Consider the following 22,244-nt stretch of genomic DNA (forward strand, 5'->3'; position numbering starts at 1 on the left):
CAACCCCCCCCCCCACAAAAACCAAAAATGGTTGTCCTACTGACAAACATTTAAGTAATAACACTTCTGAAGATTTTCAGGTGGCATAAGGAGGAGCTATTTTCTGTGTGGGAAGATCTCTTTGGGAAAGTGCTAGAGAAGGAAAGTTCCTGCTTCCTAAATCCTTCCAAGTTTCTTGCCGTATCCCCTCTTTTTCTTTTGGTCTCTCACTGGAAGCCAAGAACATCCTGGAACCCTGATCCTACTGCTCCAGGTGGTATGGGACAGTCAAACATACATGACCCTGATTCCAAGCCACCCATACTCAGAACCAGATGGCTTCAGGTACCTAGACACCTCCAGCTCTGACAGCTTGACAAAGGCTCCCTTGACAAAGGGAGATAGGATGTCAGTTTTCCAGCACAGCTAACCCTGCCCCAAATAACATATGGCCAGAGTACACAGATTTAAAAGCCAAAAGTATTCTTAGATATAATCTAGCATAACTACTTCACTTAGGAAAACTGGTTTTCTAATAATTATTTAGAAAAAGTATTTTCTTTTTTTTTTTTTTAATTTTTAATGTTTTATTTATTTTTGAGAGAGAGGTACAGAGAGAGACAGTGTGAGCATGGGGAGGGTCAGAGAGAGAGGTAGACACAGTCTCTGAAGACAGGCTCCAGGCTCTGAGCTAGCTGTCAGTACAGAGCCTTACGTGGGGCTTGAACACACAACCGTGAGATCCTGACCTGAGACGAAGCCGGACGCTCAACCGACTGAGCCACCCAGGCGCCGCTCTTTTTTTTTTTTTTAATGGATTTTAGTTTAATATCACTGTCCTAAAATCATCGATTTAATGTAGAAAAATAGTTAACATGATCACATAGACATGCAAACATGTTAATGAATTTTCTATCTTTTAATTTTCACTTAATACTTACATAGAGTCACGAAAGTCATAATTAAAATCTGTGTCCCTGATCCCAGAAAGACTGACAGCAGCATCCCTTTTCTTGGAGGACGGAAAATATCACCATGAACCAGTTTCCAGCCAAATTCTTCCTGGGCGTCCTCCTGAAAAGGGGAAGAACTTGTTTAGTTGACATGTGGTCTCACCAGACAGCTGCACAGTTTGTTCACTGGTGAATATGCTGACATAGACAAAAATTTTTTAAACTTACAAATGTTAATATTGATCTCAATTTCCAAGCTTTATGTTATAAAGTTTGACTCACAGAGCTTTAGTTTCCTTGAATTGTTTTTAAAGGAATGTTGTACGTTAAGCTCTATAAATACAGTCATTGAGAAACTTTAAAGAGAAATACAAAGGTAATGTGATACTTACCTAGTTCTAGACATGCTTTATGATCCAACTTGAGGACTTCACTTTTACTCACACCCCTTTCCCATCTATATCTATCAGTCTCCAAAATGAGCAAACGGTATCCGACTCCACGGCTACTTTGTGGGCGTCAGTCGGCTTAGCTGTGAGCACATGAAGCAGCTCGTGTCGCCAGCCCCGACTGCTCCCCTCATCCCAGGACACACACACACAACTCCTTATCAGCAGCTCTGCCTGGTTACTCAACAAGCATCCTGGACAGAATCCTCCACAGCTGGATGGATTTTCTCCCCCACCTGCACTTGCTCTTTCTGCAGGCCCCGCCCCCAACACTGCAGGAGAAGCTTCAAGTTGCCAGCCAGCCTGTCCCCCAAACCCTGGAATCCTCCTCGATTTCTCCCTTTTCCCCACACCTTGAACACAGTTCTCTAACAAGTCTTCAGCTCTACTTCTAAAATATTTCAACAGAAGCCAACACCAGCCCCTGTGAAGACTCGGGCTTTCACCCGAGCGAACTGGGAAGCTACTGGAGGGCTGTGGTCAGGAGGGAAGCAATCTGGGTGACGTCTGACAGAGTCGCTCTGCCTGTTACAGTCAGGGGGAAAAAGGAATGGGAGAGGAAAGAGCGGAAGCAGGGTCCCCCTGGCCTGGCACCTTTGTACAAATTAAGGAAAAAATACCATCAGTGAGCATCAGCTGAGCAGTCAGTTGAATTGCCAATTATGAAAGAGTATTTTGAAATTGTCTTAATAAAATATTTAATAACCGGGGCGCCTGGGTGGCTCAGTCGGTTAAGCCTCCGGCTTTGGCTCAGGTCAGATCTCACGTTCGTGGGTTCGAGCCCCGTGTCAGGCTCTATGCTGACCACTAGCTCAGAGCCTGGAGTCTGCTTCCGGTTCTGTGTCTCCCTCTCTCTCTCTGCCCCTCCCCCTCTCATGCTCTGTCTCTCTCTGTATCAAAAATAAATAAAACATTAAAAAAATGTTAAAAAAAAATTTAATAACCAATAAAAATAATGGAAAAGAGATTTTAGGGAAGAAATGCTAAAAAGATTATGAACATTAATATGTTCTTTTTCTAATTAGAATAGGACAGAAAAGTTGAGAAGAAAAAGACAAGAAATCAGGAAAAAGGATACATAAAATCTGAGTTTTTTGTATACATTACAAGTCACTGTGATTCTTGTGGAAATTTTATTAAAGAGTTGCTATAAAATGAAAAAGTAGAAAATATAAAACATTATACAACTAAAATTCTTTTTGTTTTTCCGGTTTATACTTATTTTGAGGGAGAGACAGAGAGACCGAGAGTGAACACGAGCGATGGAGGGCAGAGAGAGAGGGACAAAGAATCCCAAGCAGGCTCTGCCTTGTCATCACATAGCCCAACACGGGGCTCAAACTCACAAGATCATGACCTCAGCCGAAGCCAAGAAATGGACACCTAACTGACTGAGCCACGAGATGTCCCGAGTTTGAAATGTTTTAAGATGGTGCATGGCTGGTTCAGTCGGTTGAGCATCCAACTCTTAGATTTCAACTTTGGTCATGATCCCAGCGTTGTGGGATCAAGTCCTGCATTGGGCTCTAAGCTGAACGTGGAGCCTGTTTAAGATTCTTTCTCTCCCCCTCTGTCCCTTTGCCCTGTTCACACACACTCTCTCTCTTTTTTTTTTTTTTAAATGTTTTATTTATTTTTTGAGACAGAGAGAGAGTATGAGTGGGAAGGGGCAGAGAGAGAGGGAGACACAGAATCCGAAGCAGGCTCCAGGCTCTGAGCTGTCAGCACAGAGCCTGATGTGGGGCTCGAACCCACGAACATGAGATCTTGACCTGAGCCAAAGTCGGAGGCTCAACCGACTGAGCCACCCAGGCGCCCCCACACTCTCTCTCTAAAATAGTAAAAATAAAAATAAATATGCTTTGAGAATAAATGAAGTTGGGACATTAAATTACTTTGAATATACCAAAAGGTTGAAATGATAAAATTCAGCTAAAATTAATTTTGGAAAATTAAATACACACAAATAAAAACTGCCTGGGAGCTACTCCACTCAGCTTTGCTGAGTCACCAGCAGGGAGCATGCTGGGAATGGAGGCTGAGAGCTGACAGGACATCCGTGAATAGAGGCTCAGGACTGGAGCGAGAGCAGCTCTGACAGCAGAGGGACTAAGTTTCCAGAGAAGAACTCTAGAGAATTGGTTTTTAATGCTTCTTTTTTTATTTATTTTTGAGAGAGCGAGAGAGACACAAAGTACGAGCAGGGAAGGGCAGAGAAAGACATACACAGAATCTGAAGCAGGCTCCAAGCTCTGAGCTGTCAACACAGAGCCCAACACAGGGCTTGAACCCACGAACCGCGAGATCATGCCCTGAGCTGAAGTCAGATGCTTAACCGACTGAGCCACCCGGGCACCCCTAGAGAATACCAATTCTTTAGGATCATTTTCTTATTTGAAAATGTGAGTTCAGGATAACTTTTGAGAAGAATGTTTTAGAAGCAGATTATGTCTAAAGCTATTAACTTTTTCCAAATAAAATAAGGACTCTCCTCAGCAGATCAGAGAATAGTTCAGATGTTTCACTCACCGTAGAATCCATCTGATTATACCTGGCAATATCTTTATGCAGTGTCCGTAGCATAATCATAGCCACCATTCCAGACAAGAAGAGGACAATGACCAGGGAATTCATGATACTGTAGAAATAAGCATGTCAGGATTAATGCGGAGCTTCATTTCCTTTTCAAAACGTTTATTCAAGCACATTACAACAGCACTGATCAAAATAAAAATTTGGCCTAAGATCCAACAGATTCAATGAGCTGTGCTCTGCTATGTGTCTTTCTAGTGGATACAGAATTTTATATAATTATCATAATAATCTTATCATAATTTATTGAGAAGTAGGATTTTTTAAATGTTTATTTAGAGACAGAGATAGGAGAGAGAGGAAAGAGTGAAAGCATAAGTGGAAGAGATAGAGAGAGGGAAACACAGAATCCAAAGCAAGCTCCAGGCTCTGAGCTGTCAGCACAGAGCCCAACATGGAGCTCGAACTCAGGAACTGAGAGATCATGACCTGAGCCAAAGTCAGACACTTACCTTACTGAGCCACCCGGGCGCTCCAAGAACTAGAATTTTTTTAAATCTATGGTTATTATTATTAAATAGCCACTATACGCATATAAATACAACGCTGCAAGAACCAACAAAGGTCTGTATCAAGAAATTATGACAAATCTATTCAATAAATTAATGAGTGTCAAAAGGCCGTCAACAAAATAGAAAAAGGAGACATGGCACCACGAATAGCTTTCCAGACAAAAGTTTTGAATCATGCTTTGAAGAGAGAATAAGTGTAAGTAGATATAACACGAGCAATAGCTTCTGTGTGAGCACTCTTCCATCTCAGGTAAGGTGCTCAGATGCTCTGTTTCATTATCTCCTTTAATCCTCGGGGACAGTCTTGGGAAGCAGGTGACTCTATATGAAGAAATGGGACTCTTAAGAAACTGGGTGGCCTGGACTGACTTATAACCAGTGATTTAAAGCCAGGATCGAACACAAGCTATCTAATTCAAAAGCCTAGACTTCTGGATAACTGGAGAAAATTACAGAGCAAAGGTAATATTCAAAGGGACAAAATACAGAATGAGCACAAAGCACCCCGAGAATTAACTCTGTCCTCTTACCTAAACCACTGAATGTGGGTGTGAGGCATAGATTCCAGGATATAGTCCCATCTAGAAGCCCACCTGATGTTTTTATCTTCCTAGGGGGAAAAAAGCAAAACAAAACAAAACTCATTAAGCTGACAAAGAATGTTAAGAATCCAAACATTTCTACTCAAAGCCTGACCTTCCATTCAATTAACAAATGTAATTTCTCATTATAATAACTTGGTTTAGTCAGTTTAAGGGAGTTTAGCTCTAACTCAAGCTTTGGGGAAAATCAAAATGAGATTAAGCAGCAAATAAAAATGAGAATTCCTAAAAGTACCTAGTTACCTGTACTTTTTAAAAAGTCTTGCGGGGTGTAACTTATTCTTTACACCCTTTAATGCCATCTACCCACGACACTGAGACACCAGAGTCATAACTCAGATACACTGAGTGGCTGGCAGGTGTCATCCACAAAGAACTCTTAATGCCTAAGAGGAAATACATAGTGTTTGTTGCACTAGGCTTATGAAATTACACCCTACATAGGGAGAGTAAATGTCTCAACTACATTCAACTGGCAAGATAGTTTATTAAAAACAGAGGTGGAATACTTCCTAAGATTCTCATAAAATGAACTTCTTCCTTAAGAAACTTCTCCATTAATGAAAACACTTCCTTGATTCCCTAAGAATCTATACAAACCATCTACCATCAGGAAATTCTCAATTAAAGTTTATACTAATCCAGACTTAAAAACAGTGTTGCTGGGACACCTGGATGGCTCAGTGGTGTTAAGCATCTGACTCTTGGTTGCGGCTCAGGTCATGATCTCACGGTTCATGGGTTTAAGCCCCATGTCAGGCTCTGTGCCGGTGGAGCCTGATTGGAATTCTCTCTCTTCTCTCTGTCTGCCCCTCCCATGCTCCTGCTCTCTCTCAAAAATAAACTTTAGAAGAAAAAATTGTGTTGCTCTCCCAAATGCTTGTTGCATAATTCTTTGACATTTTCATACCACCCTCTGTGCCTATTTTCTTTTGTTTTCATTTATTTCTTTTTAACTTCTTTAACGTTTTGTTTATTTTTGAGAGAGCGAGCACCAGCAGGGAAGTGGCAGAGAGAGACCGGGACAGAGCATCAGAAGTGGGCTCTGTGCTAACAGCAGCAAGCCCATGTGGGGCTCAAATTCACAAGCCCTGAGATCATGACCTCAACTGAAGTTGGTCACTCAACTGACTGAGCCACTCAGATGCCCCCCTTTTCTTAAATATTTTTTTAAAGTTTCTTTACTTATTTTGAGAGAGAGAGTATGAGACAGAGGCAGAGAGAGGACGTGTATGGGAGGGGCAGAGAGAGAGAGACAGAATCCCATGCAGGCTACACATTGTCAGCATAGAGTTCAATGCAGGGCTGTGAGATCACGACCTGAGCTGACACCAAGCATCAGCCGCTTAACTGAATGAGTCACCCAGGCACCACTAAAGATTTGTTTTAAGTTTACGTATTTATTTTGGGGGCGGGGAGGGAATGAGTGGAGGAGGGGCAGAGAGAGAAGGGGAAAGAGGATCTGAGGCCAACTCCATGCTGACAGCAGAGAGCCCAGTGCAGGGCTCCAATTCATGAACTGTGAGCTCATGACCTGAGGATGCTTAACCGAGTCACCCAAGTGCCCCAACCGACCTCCATGTCTATTTTCTACCTTTTGTTTTCTATGTATCTCTTACGACTTAACACTTAATCAGGTTCAATTCTCCAATTGACTATACTTCTCATTTAAGTGGAGACTTAGTTTTTAGGGTGATTATGTTGCCTGGTGTACTGACAAACTTCCAAATCAGTTCATTAAAAGCTTATCTATTTGACAAGGTTAATCATTAATATTTTTAATTAGTTTAAGTAGTATGAAGTTAGAATCAATTTCTGAGTAATACTAGAGATAAAAACAAACTCACCTGGAAGCTAACAGAATAAGTATAAGCAATTTTGATCTCCCCAGAAGCCTTGTTACTTATATCCATGGGGGGGCCAGAGCAGTCCGGTTTATCTGTATGGGTATGTTTAAAGCTGTGGGAGGAAACATTTTGGCAAGATGCTGATCAAGTACAGTTAAAAAACAAGGGGTAAATATTATAGAGATTTTAAACATATTTTATAATGCTACTGATAGTCAAGGGTGAAATTATTTATGTCACTTTCAATAGCAGAAATATTTGTTTCATATATATAATAGGCTTAGTTCTAAGTATATGTAAGAACCTTGTTACTCAAAATTAGAAACAAACTTTTAAAAGCATTATACTTGAAGAGCATTATATATTTTTAAAACAATAAAAATAAACACGGAGGGAGTTTAAATTAACTGCCATCTGACAATGGCATGCATTTCTTTACCAACAGCAGCATGGGAAAAAGACTACTTCAATGGGGGTTCATGGAAAAAATGGAATACTCAGTCAAAAAAGGAACTCACAAATACAGACAGGTACTTTCACACTAAAAATACTGAACCTTGAAGACATGCTCTCGCAATGCTCCTGTCACACTCTGGTATCTAGCACTGCACGGGGACTTTGGAAATGACAGCACCAACCAGCCTGCTTAGGGGGCGCCCAGTGGGCTCACTCATTAGAGCCTGGAACTCTTGACCTCAGGGGTTGTAAGTTCCAGTCTCACGTTGGGTAGAGAGATTACTTAAAAAAATCAGCTCATTTGGGCATCTGAGGAGCGGTCAAGTTGCAAATACTGGAGGCAATGCTTTTCCACTGGAAGAGGGAACTCTGTGCCAACCACTCACGTTCTCCGTTCAGGGGGACACAGAAAAGCTGTCAAAACTTCCTGATTGAAAACCAAAACAAAGACACCTTGGCTTGACCACTTGCCGTAACAGGAAAAACATTCTGTCTGGTTTCTCTGGACAACCCGCAGCTCAGCAACAAATCACACTAAAGGGAGTTTTAGTAAAATCAGTTCCGAAATGCCAGAATACTGATTTTAAAAAAGTTAACTGGGCCCCAAATATTTTTTCTTTGGGAATAATTTCACTCATATTACTTACTTACTATTTTATTTTCATTTAGTTTTTTAAAGTAAGTTCTACGACCAAAATGTGGCTTGAACTCGTGACACTGAGATAAGGAGTCGCATGCTCCACTGTCTGAGCCAGTCATGCACCTCTCCCCCTTTATTTTACTTAATTTTTTAAGTAATCTCTACACCCAATGTGGGGCTCAAATTCATGACCTCAAGATAAAGAGTCACATGCTCTTCCGACTGAGGACTGAGCGACCAGGCATCCCCACATTATTTACTTTTTATCTTGTTGTAGAGTTACCTTTTTGGTTCAAGTTTGGCAGCCACTAATCTTGCTCCCATGGACCCAGTTTCAACAACATGATAGTATATTTTGATATCAACGTGGTTGAAGATGTAAAATGTATCTCTTTCATGGAATTCTGACTGTGGAACAAAACTTAAAGGTAGAAAACTGGCTGTGCAAGAGTCAAAACAAAACTTTAACATGAGGCACAACAAGTAGGAAAATTTGAGCTAGGCAGAGTTTTAATCCTTCCTCATAAAAACATTTAAGTTTTAAGCTTAAGCTCTCCAAAAGCCAAAATTAATTGGCAGAGTACAAATTATGCTTCTTTAATATTTTAATTCTTACATATAAATACCCATTAAAAAGAACACAACTAATATTTTCTATCTTACACATATCATAAAACAAATTATTACATGTTATGAACATGCTAAATCCTACACATTTCAACATAGAAGTTTGTAACTTCAGACTACACCAACAACCTAGATTATTTAGGTGTGTGTGGTCAACTCTCCCAAAAGCATTAGCAAAACCAGTTTCATGATCACGCTTATGCTAACTTATACTACCCAGCATACTAACAGATTAAATCAGGATTCCATAGAATTTAATACATATCCCCCAAAATTTTAATGCTTTCTATATTAATGTCTTTATTATTGTTTTTAAATATAAAAAATGCCTATAAAGGCATTTACCTTTTAAGAAATGGTATAATACCAAATTCTTGCAATACATTATTTTATGGACTTAAATTTATAATACAAATTTCATGGGTTTATAATGAGGTCTTTTTGGCACTCCAATAATCTTTTTTAAAATATATATAAGATTTATGAGTCTAACTTTTAATAGAATCAAGACATACAAAGTCCTAGCCCTTAGCCTAGTGCTTAGCACATAACAGACACTCTCAGTGAATGCTGAAATGAATCTAAATTATTTTAGTGCTAGAGTCAAATTTATTTATTGTTAATCTGGGTTAAGTTTAAGATCTAAGTAACAAATCACACTTCAGCCATGCAAATCATACAATGAATGTAACCAATTTTGTCCAGGTAAAGATTGAATCCTTCTACAAAAAAAAACATATATTTAAAAAGTAGCATAGAGTTTTTTTCACGAACTCACATTAATCACACAGGCATCTTTTGCATGGCCTTTATCTGTAATATAACAGCCAATAGGAAATCCAGGATTACAGAACCTCTGACCATCCTCCACATCGTAACACCACGTGACAGGCATATTATCCACAATCCTAAGCACAGAAGAAAAGTCAAATTAGAAATCATCAAACATGACTAACAAATACTGCTCAAGGCTGTGTTACCACTTCATAGAATTTAGGTATTTATAAATGCCTTCAAAGTACAATAAAAGAATTTTGATAAAATGTAGTATTTCATAAGCAATAGCATTATGCCAATATTGATACACTGTAGTGAAGAAAAAGACTTTATAGCTTCTTTGAAACTATAAATGTATATAGGAAAGGGAGTTTTATAAATTAATTTACTGCAGTTGCTAATTTAATATCATCATCTAGACCTGTTAAGTATAATTTACCTTTTGCAGAACATTCAAAAGCTCTAAATTAGATGCAAAGCAATATATCTAGTTCCTTGAGAACAGTTTAATGGAACAGCAGAGAAGCAAATGTCCTGGGGCGCCTGGGTGGCTCAGTCGCTTAAGCGTCTGGCTTCCACTCAGGTCAGATCTCACGGTTCGTGGGTTAGAGCCCCACGTCGGGCTCTGTGCTGACAGCTAGCTCAGAGCCTGGAGCCTGTTTCAGATTCTGTATCTCCCTCTCTCTCTGACCCTCCCCTTCTCCAGCTGTCTCTCTCTGTCTCTCAAAAATAAATAAAAAGCATTAAAAAAAATTCAAAAAAAAAAAAAAGAAGCAAATGTCCTTTACTACGAGGTAATTCAATAAAAAGGGGAAGAACATAACTGCAAGATGGAAAAATATTCAACTTAAGCGCCAGATGAAAAAGTGAAAATTATAGTACTATCTAATAAAATTGTGTAAATCCAACTTACGTTTAAAAGAAATGCTGCTATAAAACTAGAGGGGATTAAAAATAAAGAATAGGTAAAGAAAAAGGTTCTGCAGCACTGTCTAACCACATTGAAGTCCGAGCATGTGGTCCCCAATGCCAAGAGCACACCACAGGATACAAATTAAAAAAAACTGCTAAAAATAGACTAGCTATATTACAGTCATAAGATGACTCCAGGGCATGTTTTATTTGTTAATTAATGTATGCCTTAGGAAGTAACATTATGATTCTATATGCACCCAAGGTGTACGTTAATGACCTAATAAAACATGTCTCGTCACATTTAAATGCTATTAAATAGTACCCAATATACCAAATTTTAGAATCACCTACACTATTAAGTTGCTTATTATTACAGCCAGCAGGCTAGCAGTTCCCATGGAAAGACTATAAAATATTAGAAGCATAAAATAATGCTATATAAAATAAATAATTCAGATTTTCTGGTAGCTTAAATAATTCGTTAATTGCTTTAATTTTTTTAAAGAATGAAATTCATTTAATGAATATATACAATATATTAATTATAATATCTTTATGCTATGATAGCAGACAAAGTACTACATAAAAATTATAGTGTTAGCTACCAAATGAGAAATTAAGGAGCAATTTAAGGCTTTTTAAAAGCAAGCATCTTAAGTTTATCATTTGCATAATGCCTTGACACAATAACCTCTTCCTGGTAATAGGAAGCATTTTAAAAAAACAACAAACACTTGGAAATAAATGTAATAAAATTAAAAGAATATAATTTTCAATTACTGCCTTGCTAATAAGTTAGGGAGTAGTAATTTAAAAAAAATTTTGTAACATTTATTTATTAATGAGAGACAGAATGAGATAGAGCATGAGCTGGAGAGGGGCAGAGAGAGGGGGAGAAAGAATCTGAAGCAGGCTCCAGGCTCTGATCTGTCAGTACAGAGCCTGACGTGGGGCTCGAACTCACAACCTGTGAGATCATGACTGAGCCAAAGTCGGACGCCCAACTGACTGAGCCATGCAGGCGCCCCAGGGAATAGTAATTTTTTAAACTATTAACACCAAAAATACCAAAAATCTTATTTTCAATCTGATACAGCAAAAGGGAGGACTCAAAAGGATAAAGGTTGAATGACAGGACCCTATTTTTTTTTTTTACCATCAAGGACTCCTTTCCATTATTTTCCTCTAACCTCCATGGACTCCATTTAAAACAGTTCTACGAAGCCTCACCTATTTTTTCCCAATAAATTAAATTCCCAGAGTCTCCGATCAGAACAGAATAACTCTTGTTACCACAATACACCAGAAAACCACAGCTAAAAGCAAAGAAGCCTGGCACCTAAGTTACTCTATGTAGTTTAACAAAGGTACGCTGACACTATCTATTAGGATTTTGAATTTTTGAAAACACTCCCCCAGTACTAGCTTGCTGCGATCCCGGATTAGAACTGACTACACTGAAATACCTTCCAACACTCCTCTCCGTCCAATAAACTATGAACCTAGAAAATTTAAGTACTATGATAACTAGTTACAGTTATAATTATACTTCTATAAATGTCACAAACACCTGGAAACTTGAGCAAGAAGTCTAAGCACAAACCACGCAGAGTATAGCTGAAGTGAACTCGGTGCCTGGTGCTGGTATCAAACACTAGTCTCAAGAATCAAAAAGTAGCTTAGGACACAGCAAGCCAAGAAAATCCACAAATTGTGTTCTAACATCCCAAATTAGAATTTAAAATATTCATTAATTTAGATAAGAAAGTTAACTGTTCTTAATGAACTGTTCTCTATAATGGGTTGGCATATTAGCTAATATTCAGTCATTCTAATCATTTAAAAGGCAGTATGGTTAAAAATGTCACTGGGGTATGTCTTCACTCATGTGGAACTGGAGAAACTTAACAGAGGACCACGGGGGAGGGGAAGGGGAAAAAGCAGTTAAGGGAAGGGAGGGAGGGAGGCAAACCATAAGAGACTCTTAAATACTGAGAACTAGCTGAGGGTTGACGAGGGGAGGAAGAGGGGAAAGTGGGTGATGGGCATGGAGAAGGGCACTTGTTGGGATGAGCACTGGGTGTTATATGGAAACCAACTAGACAATAAACTGCTTTAAATTTTTTTAAATTTAGTTTGATATAAGTAAAAAAAATGTCATGGGAGAAGAACTACGGTTCATTCATGAATGTAAGACTACACGATTATGAAAAGAATAAGGTAGACAAAGATCTATAGATGTGCTTTGCCTGGACAAATGCCCGCATTGTCTTAAAAGAAATCAGCAAGTTGCAGAATAACATGTACAGTATTTCAGCTGCATTATTTTAAAAAGGTCCCCTCCTGTCACGTGCCTGCACGCACACAGACTATCTGGGAACACATGAGCAACACCAGGGCTACCTCTGGGGAACAGGATTAAAGAAGCTGAGGGTGGTAGAAGATACTTACTTTTCATTTAACATTTTCCTGTGCTGCTTGTGTTTTTTCACAGGCATATATATATTGTTTTGTAATTTAGAAAATAATTAATGCTCTCCCCAAAATGTCTCAGTACAAAGGTGATTAAGAAGTGCTGCATTCACAATAAAATTCCACAACAGAACACTATACTTTTAAAGGTCTTTCAAATTTCTATAGGTTCATGCTATTTTATCTCCGTCAACTCTGGTATCTATGCTGAAAATCAAATTACACTGTAAAAACTTTTTGAAGTAAGTCAAAGACAGAAATACACTCAACTTGAGATTTAATTAAATTCATCAATGTGAACCAAGATTTTCCAAATGTGTAATGTACTGATTTAAAGACTAAAGCCCAGGGGTGCCTGGGTGCCTTAGTCGGTTAAGCATCGGACTTTGGCTCAGGTCATGATCTCGCAGTTTGTGGATTTGAACTCTGTGTCGGGCTCTGTGCTGACAGCTCAGAGCCTGGAGTCTGATTCGGATTCTGTGTCTCCCTCTCTCTCTGCCCCTCCCTTGCTCAAACTGTTTCTCTCTCTCTTTCAAAAATAAACATTAAAATGAAAAATATAAAGACTAAAGCCCACTGTCAACAATTCCAGGTGATATATTTGTGATATGGCTTAGAGTTTTGCTAATAGATTCAGACCTGAAATCATATACTTCAAAAAAATTTTTTTCATGTTTATTATTGATATATGAGAGAAAGGGAGATAGAGTGTGAGCAGGGGGGTGGGGGGGGGAGAGGAAGAGGGAGAGAGAGAAAGACAGAATTTGAGGCAGGCTCCAAGCTGTCAGCACAGAGCCTGATATGAGGCTCAAACCCACAAACTGTGAGATCATGACCTGAGCGAAGTCGGATGCTCAACTAATTGAGCCCCCCAGGTAGGTGCTCCATAAACTCTTCTAATACAGCAAGAAAACGATTATTCACCAGCTAGTTTCAAGTTTTTTAGGCAGAATATAGTTTAAGTGTGCAACTGATAAACGTATCACAAATTACTGAATCAGTTTCATTGTTCGAATGCTAACTTCAAAAACTATATTAAATTGTTTATTCTTATTATTATGCATTTTGGCATCAAATAGTACCTATGTAAATTGCATCATGAATTAGTTAAAAATATTTCTAAGTATTTTACTGAAGTGAGGAAGCCACTGAAGAGGTGCTTCTCGTATCTGCAGGAGCCTCTCGACAGTATTCCAAGAACAGGGGGTAGAGGAACTAGCTAAAAATCACCGGTAGGCCTGAAGTCACTCCTCCATTCTGTCAACAAATGACTAGCTGTTAGAGTAAATGGAGGTGGATGAGGATACCATGAAACTCTAAGAACTGAGCATTAGATAGCATTTTGAAGGCTGTTTAAGAACAATTTGAAGCAAACTGAAAACACCAAGGGAAATTTCAATTACTTATGAATGAGCAAATGTACCCAAGTCACACTGATTCAGCAATTACGGAGCATTCTCACAGTGCCAAAGAAATGAGGAGATTTCAAGTTCTTGTTTGCACTGAGGCTTAGGAGAGGAAGAAGTCGACACAAGTGTAACGGGCAAGTGTCCTTCCTGATTCTAACGGTGTCCCGCTATGAGAAACTTGTTCTCATCTGGGTTAGCAGACTGCAACCGATTCTACCCAGGTCTGGCTAATCACAGACTAGTTCACGGATGGGCAAGTGACCCAAGGCCTCCCTAGGACTTTTAGGGGGCAAGAAAGAATGACAGGCTCCTCCAACCATAGTATTTGAACCACAAGATCTGGGCATGTCAAACTGACATCAGTGGTCCCTAACTTCCCCTGCTTGGGCAAAAGAGCCTGAGATACTGATAGGATAAACATCAAGAGGAAGTACATGAAGATAGTCTTCTTGTTCACGTCTCTAGTACCTTACACTTTTTAGAAGAGGCAAAACATTTGTAAATTAGGACCCCACAAACAGTAAGTAAGGTATTTGTCAGCAAATCTTGAAGACTAACAATGATCATACTTCAAATGTTGGATCTTTAGACCCTTTAAAAATTATTGTATATTTGAATTATGTATAAAGAGTCAATCTACTTTATTTTTTCAAGTCAATTTTAGAAGCAAAAATAAAATAAGTTTAACTGCTTTTTGATTGCAATATAAACTGGTACTAGTTAATGTAATGTAACATCATGTGTATAAAATAAAAAACCGTTTACTCAAAGTATAACTGTTGTATTTGAAGTAGCTGCTATGTACCAAACACTGAACAAGGTTAAATTTGTTTTCCCACCGTCTTTTTTATAGCCGGCAAGTATAAAGTAACAGGTTTTTTCCTAGACGACTGATCCACTTCCTTTTCCCGAAGCAGAACTATACGTCTGTTAAGTACACATGAAAAAAGGAAGTACTCTAGGCACCAGGTCTATTGACCAATAAAGTACAGATATTACAGTCATCTAAGCAGTTAAAAGGAGATACTTTAAGCCATCAAGCTTAGCTTCCTTGGCATGTAAAAGTTAGACTTCATACTATGACTAGCAACAAAAAAGGGAAATTGATGGATTTGCTCTATGTCATAGAATTAATGAATTTATACAATCAATGGAACAGAAGTTTCATCTGGGAAGGTAAAATACCAAAAGCCCAAAATCTCCAGGTCTTACCAGTGATGTTGGTAATTCAGTAACATGCTTTTTTTCAAGAATTCCAACTTTTGTTTGTCTTCCGCTTTCTCTGTGTGGTATGTTTTTGTACAGACAAGCTTGCAGGTCTCCTCCTTATTAAATGTAAACTGGATTAAAATAAAGTGAGAAGCAAATTAAGAAATATCGAGGTCCTTCACACCTACACCGTAAGCAGAATAAATATACTAGTCTCGTCAAATTACTTCAGTGCATTAATATTGATAATAAATATTTTTAAATTTCTCATTTTTCAATTACAAATTTAAATTTTAATCTTACTGCTTCTCTAAAAATCTAAATCAATTTTTTGTTTGATAAGTAACAGTTTTTATTTTTATTTTTGAAAATTTCAATCCACTCACCTTTTAAATATAAATGAATTCTAGAAGGGGGAAAACACATGTAGAACAAAATGGAACATCAGTCTTTCTATAGTAATGGCCTCTGATGTTTTGAAATTATGGAGTTGAAGACTTTCTAGTAATAAGCAGACAAGTTTTCATGCCCGTACGTTCATTGGCTGGATGTCGGTTAAGTACCCCCATGGGCCAGGTAATGGAGACCCCGCAGTGAGTAACAGACTGCGATGGCACAAGAAAAAGTCAGATTTCATGTCTAAAGCTCAGGGTAAACGCGATTCTCTTTTTATACACATTTGAAAAGACTGCCAATTTTCAGGATCTTATTTAGTAATAAAATTGAAACAAATAATAAGGTTTAAACGAAAATTCATAGTTTAAAAAGTTAAAACATGAAGGATTCCTCCAATTTGGAGCCTACAACTTCTTTCGTGTGTAAAAATCATGGTATTCATAACATACTGCATAATGTAAGTTTACTTTATCAGGATCCATATGTCATTTTATTTAAACAAAAGATTTTTTAATGTTTTTATTTATTTTTGAGAGAGAGAGAGAGAGAGAGAGGGAGAGAGAGCAGGGAAGGGTCAGAGAGTGAGGGAGACACAGAATCTGAAGCAGGCTCCAGGCTCTGAGCTGTCAGCACAGAACCCGACATGGGGCTCGAACCCACAAACCATGAGATCATGGCCTGAGCCGAAGCCGGATGCTTAGCCGACTGAGCCACCCAGGCGCCCCATAAAAAAAAAATTTTTTTAACATTTAAATTTTATTTTTGAGAGACAGTGTGAGTGGGAGAGGGGCAGAGAGAGAGAGAAAGAGAGAGAGACAGACAGACAGAATCTGAAGCAGGCTCTAAGCTCTGAGCTGTCAGCACAGAACCTGATGTGGGGCTTAAACCCCCAAACTGAGAGATCGTGACCTGAGCTGAAGTCAGACGCTCAATTGACTGAGTCACCCAGGCACCCATATGTTTTCATTTTAAAGACATATTTCCAGGGCACCTCTGAGTGTCTCAGTTGGATAAGCCTCTGACTTCGGCTTAGGTCATGATCTTAAAGCTTGTGGGTTTGAGCCCCATGTTGGCCTCCCCCTCTCTGGCCCCCCCCCCACTTGCACTGTCTCCCTCTCTCTCTCTCTCAAAAATAATTAAGCATTAAAAAAAATTTTAGGGGTGCCTGGGTGGCTCACTCAGTTAAGCATCCAACTTCGGCTTAGGTCGTGATCTCACAGTTTGTGAGTTCGAGCCCCGTGTCAGGCTCTGTGTTGACAGCTAGCTCAGAGCCTGGAGCCTGTCTTCAGATTCTGTGACTCCTTCTCTCTCTGACCCTCCCCTACTCATGCTGTCTCTCTTTCTCTCTAAAAAATAAATAAAAACATTTTTTTAAAAAGTTAAAAAAATTTTAAATGTATTTCCTAGTTTTCTAAAGGCTGTAATTTATTAAACTAACTATATAGTCCGTAATTGTATGCCATTCAATAAACTCCAACTTTATTACAGGGAGTTTTAAAAAAAACTTGCAGACGTTTCACTTCTAAGCAGTCCAATCGTTTGCAGGTGATTAAAACACCTACACCAGGTTCGGCGCATGAGCGGACAGGCAAGTGCTTCAAGTGCAGCCCACTGCTGCCATCTGTCAGCCAAAAGTTTAGTTTCGGCTACATTGCTTCTTCTATAAATGTAGCAGTATCTGTGCAATTATTTAATATTCTTAACGTTATATGCACCTTGTATGTTCCTTTTTAAAGAGAGGAAAATGAAAAAAAAAAAAGAAGTACACATACTAAGGAATCAGAGGGATTCCTTAATCAAACTTAAATTCAGCCGACATAGACATTGCTAGTTATACTAAAAGTGGCAAATCTTACGCCTCAATCCAATGCTTACTGGGTTTAGGGAAGTTAACTCTGTTCAACTGTGAAGGAAAAGAGTGAAACTACAGAGGATGTTTAATCGCAATAATAAGCATTTATTAAGTCATGTAATCCTCCCACCTCTGAGGTAGTCTCCTTCCCTGAGTCCTTCTCCTCTTCCTCATCTAGCAGCACCAAATGCCCCAGGGCTCAATCCTTGGACTCCTTCTCTTCATTATCTATACCCACACCCTCTTGGGGATCTCATCAATTCCGGACTTTAAGTAACATTTATACACTGATGATGATTTTCAAAAGTATATGTCTAGGCTGCACTCTTCCTCCAAATGTCAGACACATATATTGAAGTGTTTACTCCACATCTGTACTTAGATGCCTAATTTCCCACTCCCTCTGAACTTGCTCTTCCCAGAGACTGTCCCATTCTACAAAACAGTTAAGTCCACACCCTACACGCCATCCCTTAGTAATTGCTGTTTTGCTGACCCCGCCTTCAAAACGTAGCCAGTTTCTGAGATTCCGATCACATCACTACACCTCCCCGTCCACCCCGTGGTCTGAGCTACTATCAGGTCACACAGATCTCAGCAGTTGCGGCGGCCTCCTAACCAGTCTCCTGGCTTCTCTGCTTGCTCTCCCACGGCCTCCTCAACACAGCAGCCCTAGTCACCCTGCGACAAGTGCAGCCTGCTCAGTTCCTCTCAGTGTTAGCCATCCTGCTCCGATATACGGGCCAAAGTCCTTACACAGGAGTCACTGTGTGATGTGGTCCCATTGTTTCTTTGCTCTCGTCTCCTGCTATTCTCTCTTGGTCACTTGCTCAAGTCACACCAACTTTCTTCAGCACCTTCGGCACCCCGGGCAAGCTCACATCTTAGCACAGGGACATTGGTTGCTATCTTCACAGAGAACATTCCCCCCAGAGAGTCACATGGTTCACTCCTTTCCTTGCCTCCTGTCTTTTGCTCAAATGTCACCTTCTCAGCAAGACTTCCGCTGGCCCACTTAAAATTGCCGATTCTTCATTCACCTTCCCTGATTTATTTCTGATAGTTTTTACATCACAGCTGACACACTATATATTTTAGTAATTCATTCTGTTTCCTTCTCCTCATCAGAGTATAAGCTACATGAGGGCAGAGATTTTTGTCTCTGGTCCCTGCTGCGTGCCACACCTGCCACAGGGCCTGGCAGGAATGCATTAGCTGAGTGGGTGAGTGAGGATGACTGGTGAGATCTGGGATGAGATTCTACGACCATGAGAATGTGGCTCCAGCTTCACCTAACAGTCTTTCTGTTTTCCTGACCTCAACAGAGTCATAGATAAAAGACAGCAAAGCAGATTTGGAGTTTTGTTTTGTTGCTAGTTGTCACCATTGTTCTTACTGTGGATCTAAAATAAGGGGGTTGATGGACATGGAGGAGGGCACCTGCCAGGAAGAGCACTGGGTGTTATATGGAAACCAACTTGATGATGAACTATAAAAAAAAAATAAGGGGCACCTGGGGGACTCAGATGGTTAAACATCCAACTTCAGTTCAAGTCATGATCTTGTGATTCATGAGTTGGAGTCCTGTGTCAGGTTCTGTGCTGACAGTGCAGAGCTTGAGGCCTGCTTCAGATTCTGTGTCTCCCTCTCTCTCTGCCCCTCCCCAACTCTTTCTTTCTCTCTCTCTCTCTCTCAATAAACATTAAAAAATAAAATAAGGCAAAACTCTATGAAAATAAAGGACAAAGAATCAATACTGAAAAGTATGGGTCAATGCATTTATCGCTGACTTGGTCAAAAATCTAATCTCTTAGCTCCATGTTTCTGTTTACCTATGCCTTAGTTTAAGAAATGCATGCTCAGGGGTGCCTGGGTGGCTCAGTTGGTTAAGCGTCAGACTTCGGCTCAGGTCATGATCTCACAGTTTGTGAGTTTGAGCCCCACGTCCAGCTCTGGGCTGACAGCTCAGAGCCTGAAGCCTGCTTCGAATTCTGTGTCTCCCCCTCTCTCTGCCCCTTCCCTGCTCATGCTCTGTCTCTCGCTCCTTCAAAAATAAATAAACATTTTTTTAAAACCTTAAAAAATAAACATCTTTATAAAAAAAAAAAAAGAAATGCTTACTCTGTCTCATTAAGCTTAGGGGACTTACAGATTTTGTTTTAGCACAGATCTTGATCCTAAAAACTTCGAGGAAATTCATATAAAATGTGAGATGCACATCTTTCTCCATTTTACATAAACTCCTGGTTCAAAATTAAATGTGTGAAGCACTAGGCCTAAAAGAAGGGTTCTTTGCATAAGCAAAGTTGTCTTTCCCTGTAAATAAATATATCCTGAATGTGAACCTACTATGGATGTACTTTGTCCTTAAATTCTTCCCCAAAGGGACAAAACTTCTTCCGGGGGCCTTCCCTCTGTTTATCTGCAACCTGCTATGAGCCGTTTACTGTGAGAAACTCCTGCTGTCCCTCAAGTTGGCTGAAGATGTTACTGATGCTCTTCCCTTCCATCTTTCCTCAAGGCAAAGCCATGACTAAACAGAATGATGGGGCTGAGACACCATATAGGAATATCTTAAGGTGACTGTGTAATTTAAAAAATGTTTTTTAATGTTTTAATTTTTTTTATTTTTGAGAGACAGAAAGAGACAGGGTGAGCAGGGGAGGGTCAGAGAGAGACACAGAATCCAAAGCAGGCTCCAGGCTCTGAGCTAGCTGTCAGCACAGAGCCTGACGTGGGGCTCGAACCCACGAACCATGAGATCATGACCTGAGCCGAAGCCGGACACTTAACTGACTGAGCCACCCAGGTGCCCCAGGTTGTGTAATTTAATAAATATGCCTGAAAGTCACCCTCTACTATAAAAAACAATGCAATAATTTCCATAGTAATCTTTCAACCTGTCACACCAGGGAGTGATACACAATTAAGATGATACACAATCGGTTAGCCGTGCACTAATACCCATGTCCGTATACTTTGAGCTCCTTCCTTCCCAGATGCCTTCAAATCTGTATCTGAAAAAATTTTAAATTACTGGCATCTTCAGGGTAGAAAATTTTTAATTATAATTATTTTAAGAGGACTTACGGCTAAAAACTGCACAACTGTACACTTATGTGGACTAAACTTGCACATTATGCCTCTTTCCCCCGTGCTTCACAGTGAAGTACAGCGCGAGAGGGTCAGGCGGGTGGTGGGGGTTTGCCGGACAGACGCGCAGCACAGTGAGCGCCGAGGAAAATAGATGGCGGGGCTCCGTGAGAAGCAGAGGAGGAAGCTAACCACGGTCTACGCCGCGGAAGACAAGGATGAGACATTGAGACAGGAATTAGCCTGGGGAAAAACCTAGAGTCAAGTTACAGCAATTAAAACGAATGCAGACAGATGTCCAAAGTAGAGACTTATAGGAAAAAATTCACGGTGCAGAATATGTTAAATCATAAATAAGTAAATCTAATTTTATTTATATATGCTTATAAGTACATGGGAAATGTCAGAAAAGAAACTGATGTAAAACTGGGGGAAGATAGGTTTACTTTTTATTTTGTATTATTCTGCACCATTTAAGTTTCTATATGGTGATACATTGTTAAGATAAACTAGTTTAATTTTTCTAAAAAAGAGTGAGCATCTTTCTTTGTGTAGCAGGAGAACAGTGTAAAATGTACAGGGTACTACGCAATGTGGAAGGAAAATGGGCTTAAGTGTTTACAGATTTAAAAGACAAAAAAATTCTAGGAGGCACGGGAGTGGCTCAGTTGGTTGAACATCCAACTCTTGATTTCAGCTCAGGTCAGGATCTCACAGTTGTGGGATCAAGTCCCACGCTGGGCTCTGCCCTGACAGTGTGGAGTCTGCCTGGGATTCTCCATCCCTCCCTCCCTCCCCCACCCCACCTCTTCCTCATTGGCAGTCTCTCCGTCTCTCTCAAAATAAATACATAGTGGCACCGAGGTGGCTTAGTCAGTTAAGTGGCCGACTTCAGCTCAGGTCATGATTTCGTGGTTTATGGATTCAAGCCCTGTGTCAGGCTCTGTGCTGACAGCTCAGAGCCTGGAGCCTGCTTCAGATTTTGTCTCCCTCTCTCTCTGCCCCTCTCTTGCTTGCACACTCTATCTCAAAAATAAACATTAAAAAATTGTTTTAATAAATAACTTAAAAAAAGGAATAATTCTGGGTGATGATAGAGTACATACATTGAAGAGAGTATCTTATATTGTGCTTAGTTTGGTTTCTAAAATATACTGAGTACATTCCAAATATACTTTTAGTGGTCAAAAGAGAATGGTTAGCTTCCCAAAACCCCCAGTGGGGGAACCCAAGCGGTGCCACACCTGGTGAGGGGGAACAGGTAAATATGCATGAATTCTCCCAAGGAGGAAGGAGAGCCGGAGCAGCGGGGGCAACTTCCCATGCCTGAGGCTGGGTCTGGTCCCTCGGTAACATCAGGCAGGCGCGGGGGACGCTCCTTTGGGCTGCCACCTCATCATTTAGAATACTGCTACTTGAATGTTTGTGAAGACAAATCTGTCTAGGACATATGGTGAGGAGAGG

The 22,244-nt window shown here is 39.9% G+C and overlaps 1 protein-coding gene across 1 annotated transcript in view; it reads right to left on the reverse strand.

Annotated features, from left to right (window-relative positions):
• TM9SF2 (transmembrane 9 superfamily member 2) overlaps positions 1-22,244 on the reverse strand; it is a 63,105-nt gene that overhangs the window by 22,205 nt on the left and 18,656 nt on the right. The window contains exons 5-11 of the mRNA XM_029938442.1: positions 15,443-15,570; positions 9,436-9,565; positions 8,314-8,438; positions 6,935-7,046; positions 5,016-5,095; positions 3,911-4,019; positions 921-1,053 (exon numbers count right to left, since the gene is read on the reverse strand). Coding sequence (XP_029794302.1) covers positions 921-1,053; positions 3,911-4,019; positions 5,016-5,095; positions 6,935-7,046; positions 8,314-8,438; positions 9,436-9,565; positions 15,443-15,570 — 817 coding nt within the window. The remainder of the gene's footprint in view (positions 1-920; positions 1,054-3,910; positions 4,020-5,015; positions 5,096-6,934; positions 7,047-8,313; positions 8,439-9,435; positions 9,566-15,442; positions 15,571-22,244) is intronic.

Source organism: Suricata suricatta, chromosome 4 (assembly GCF_006229205.1).
Source record: "Suricata suricatta isolate VVHF042 chromosome 4, meerkat_22Aug2017_6uvM2_HiC, whole genome shotgun sequence".
Taxonomy (NCBI): domain Eukaryota; kingdom Metazoa; phylum Chordata; class Mammalia; order Carnivora; family Herpestidae; genus Suricata; species Suricata suricatta.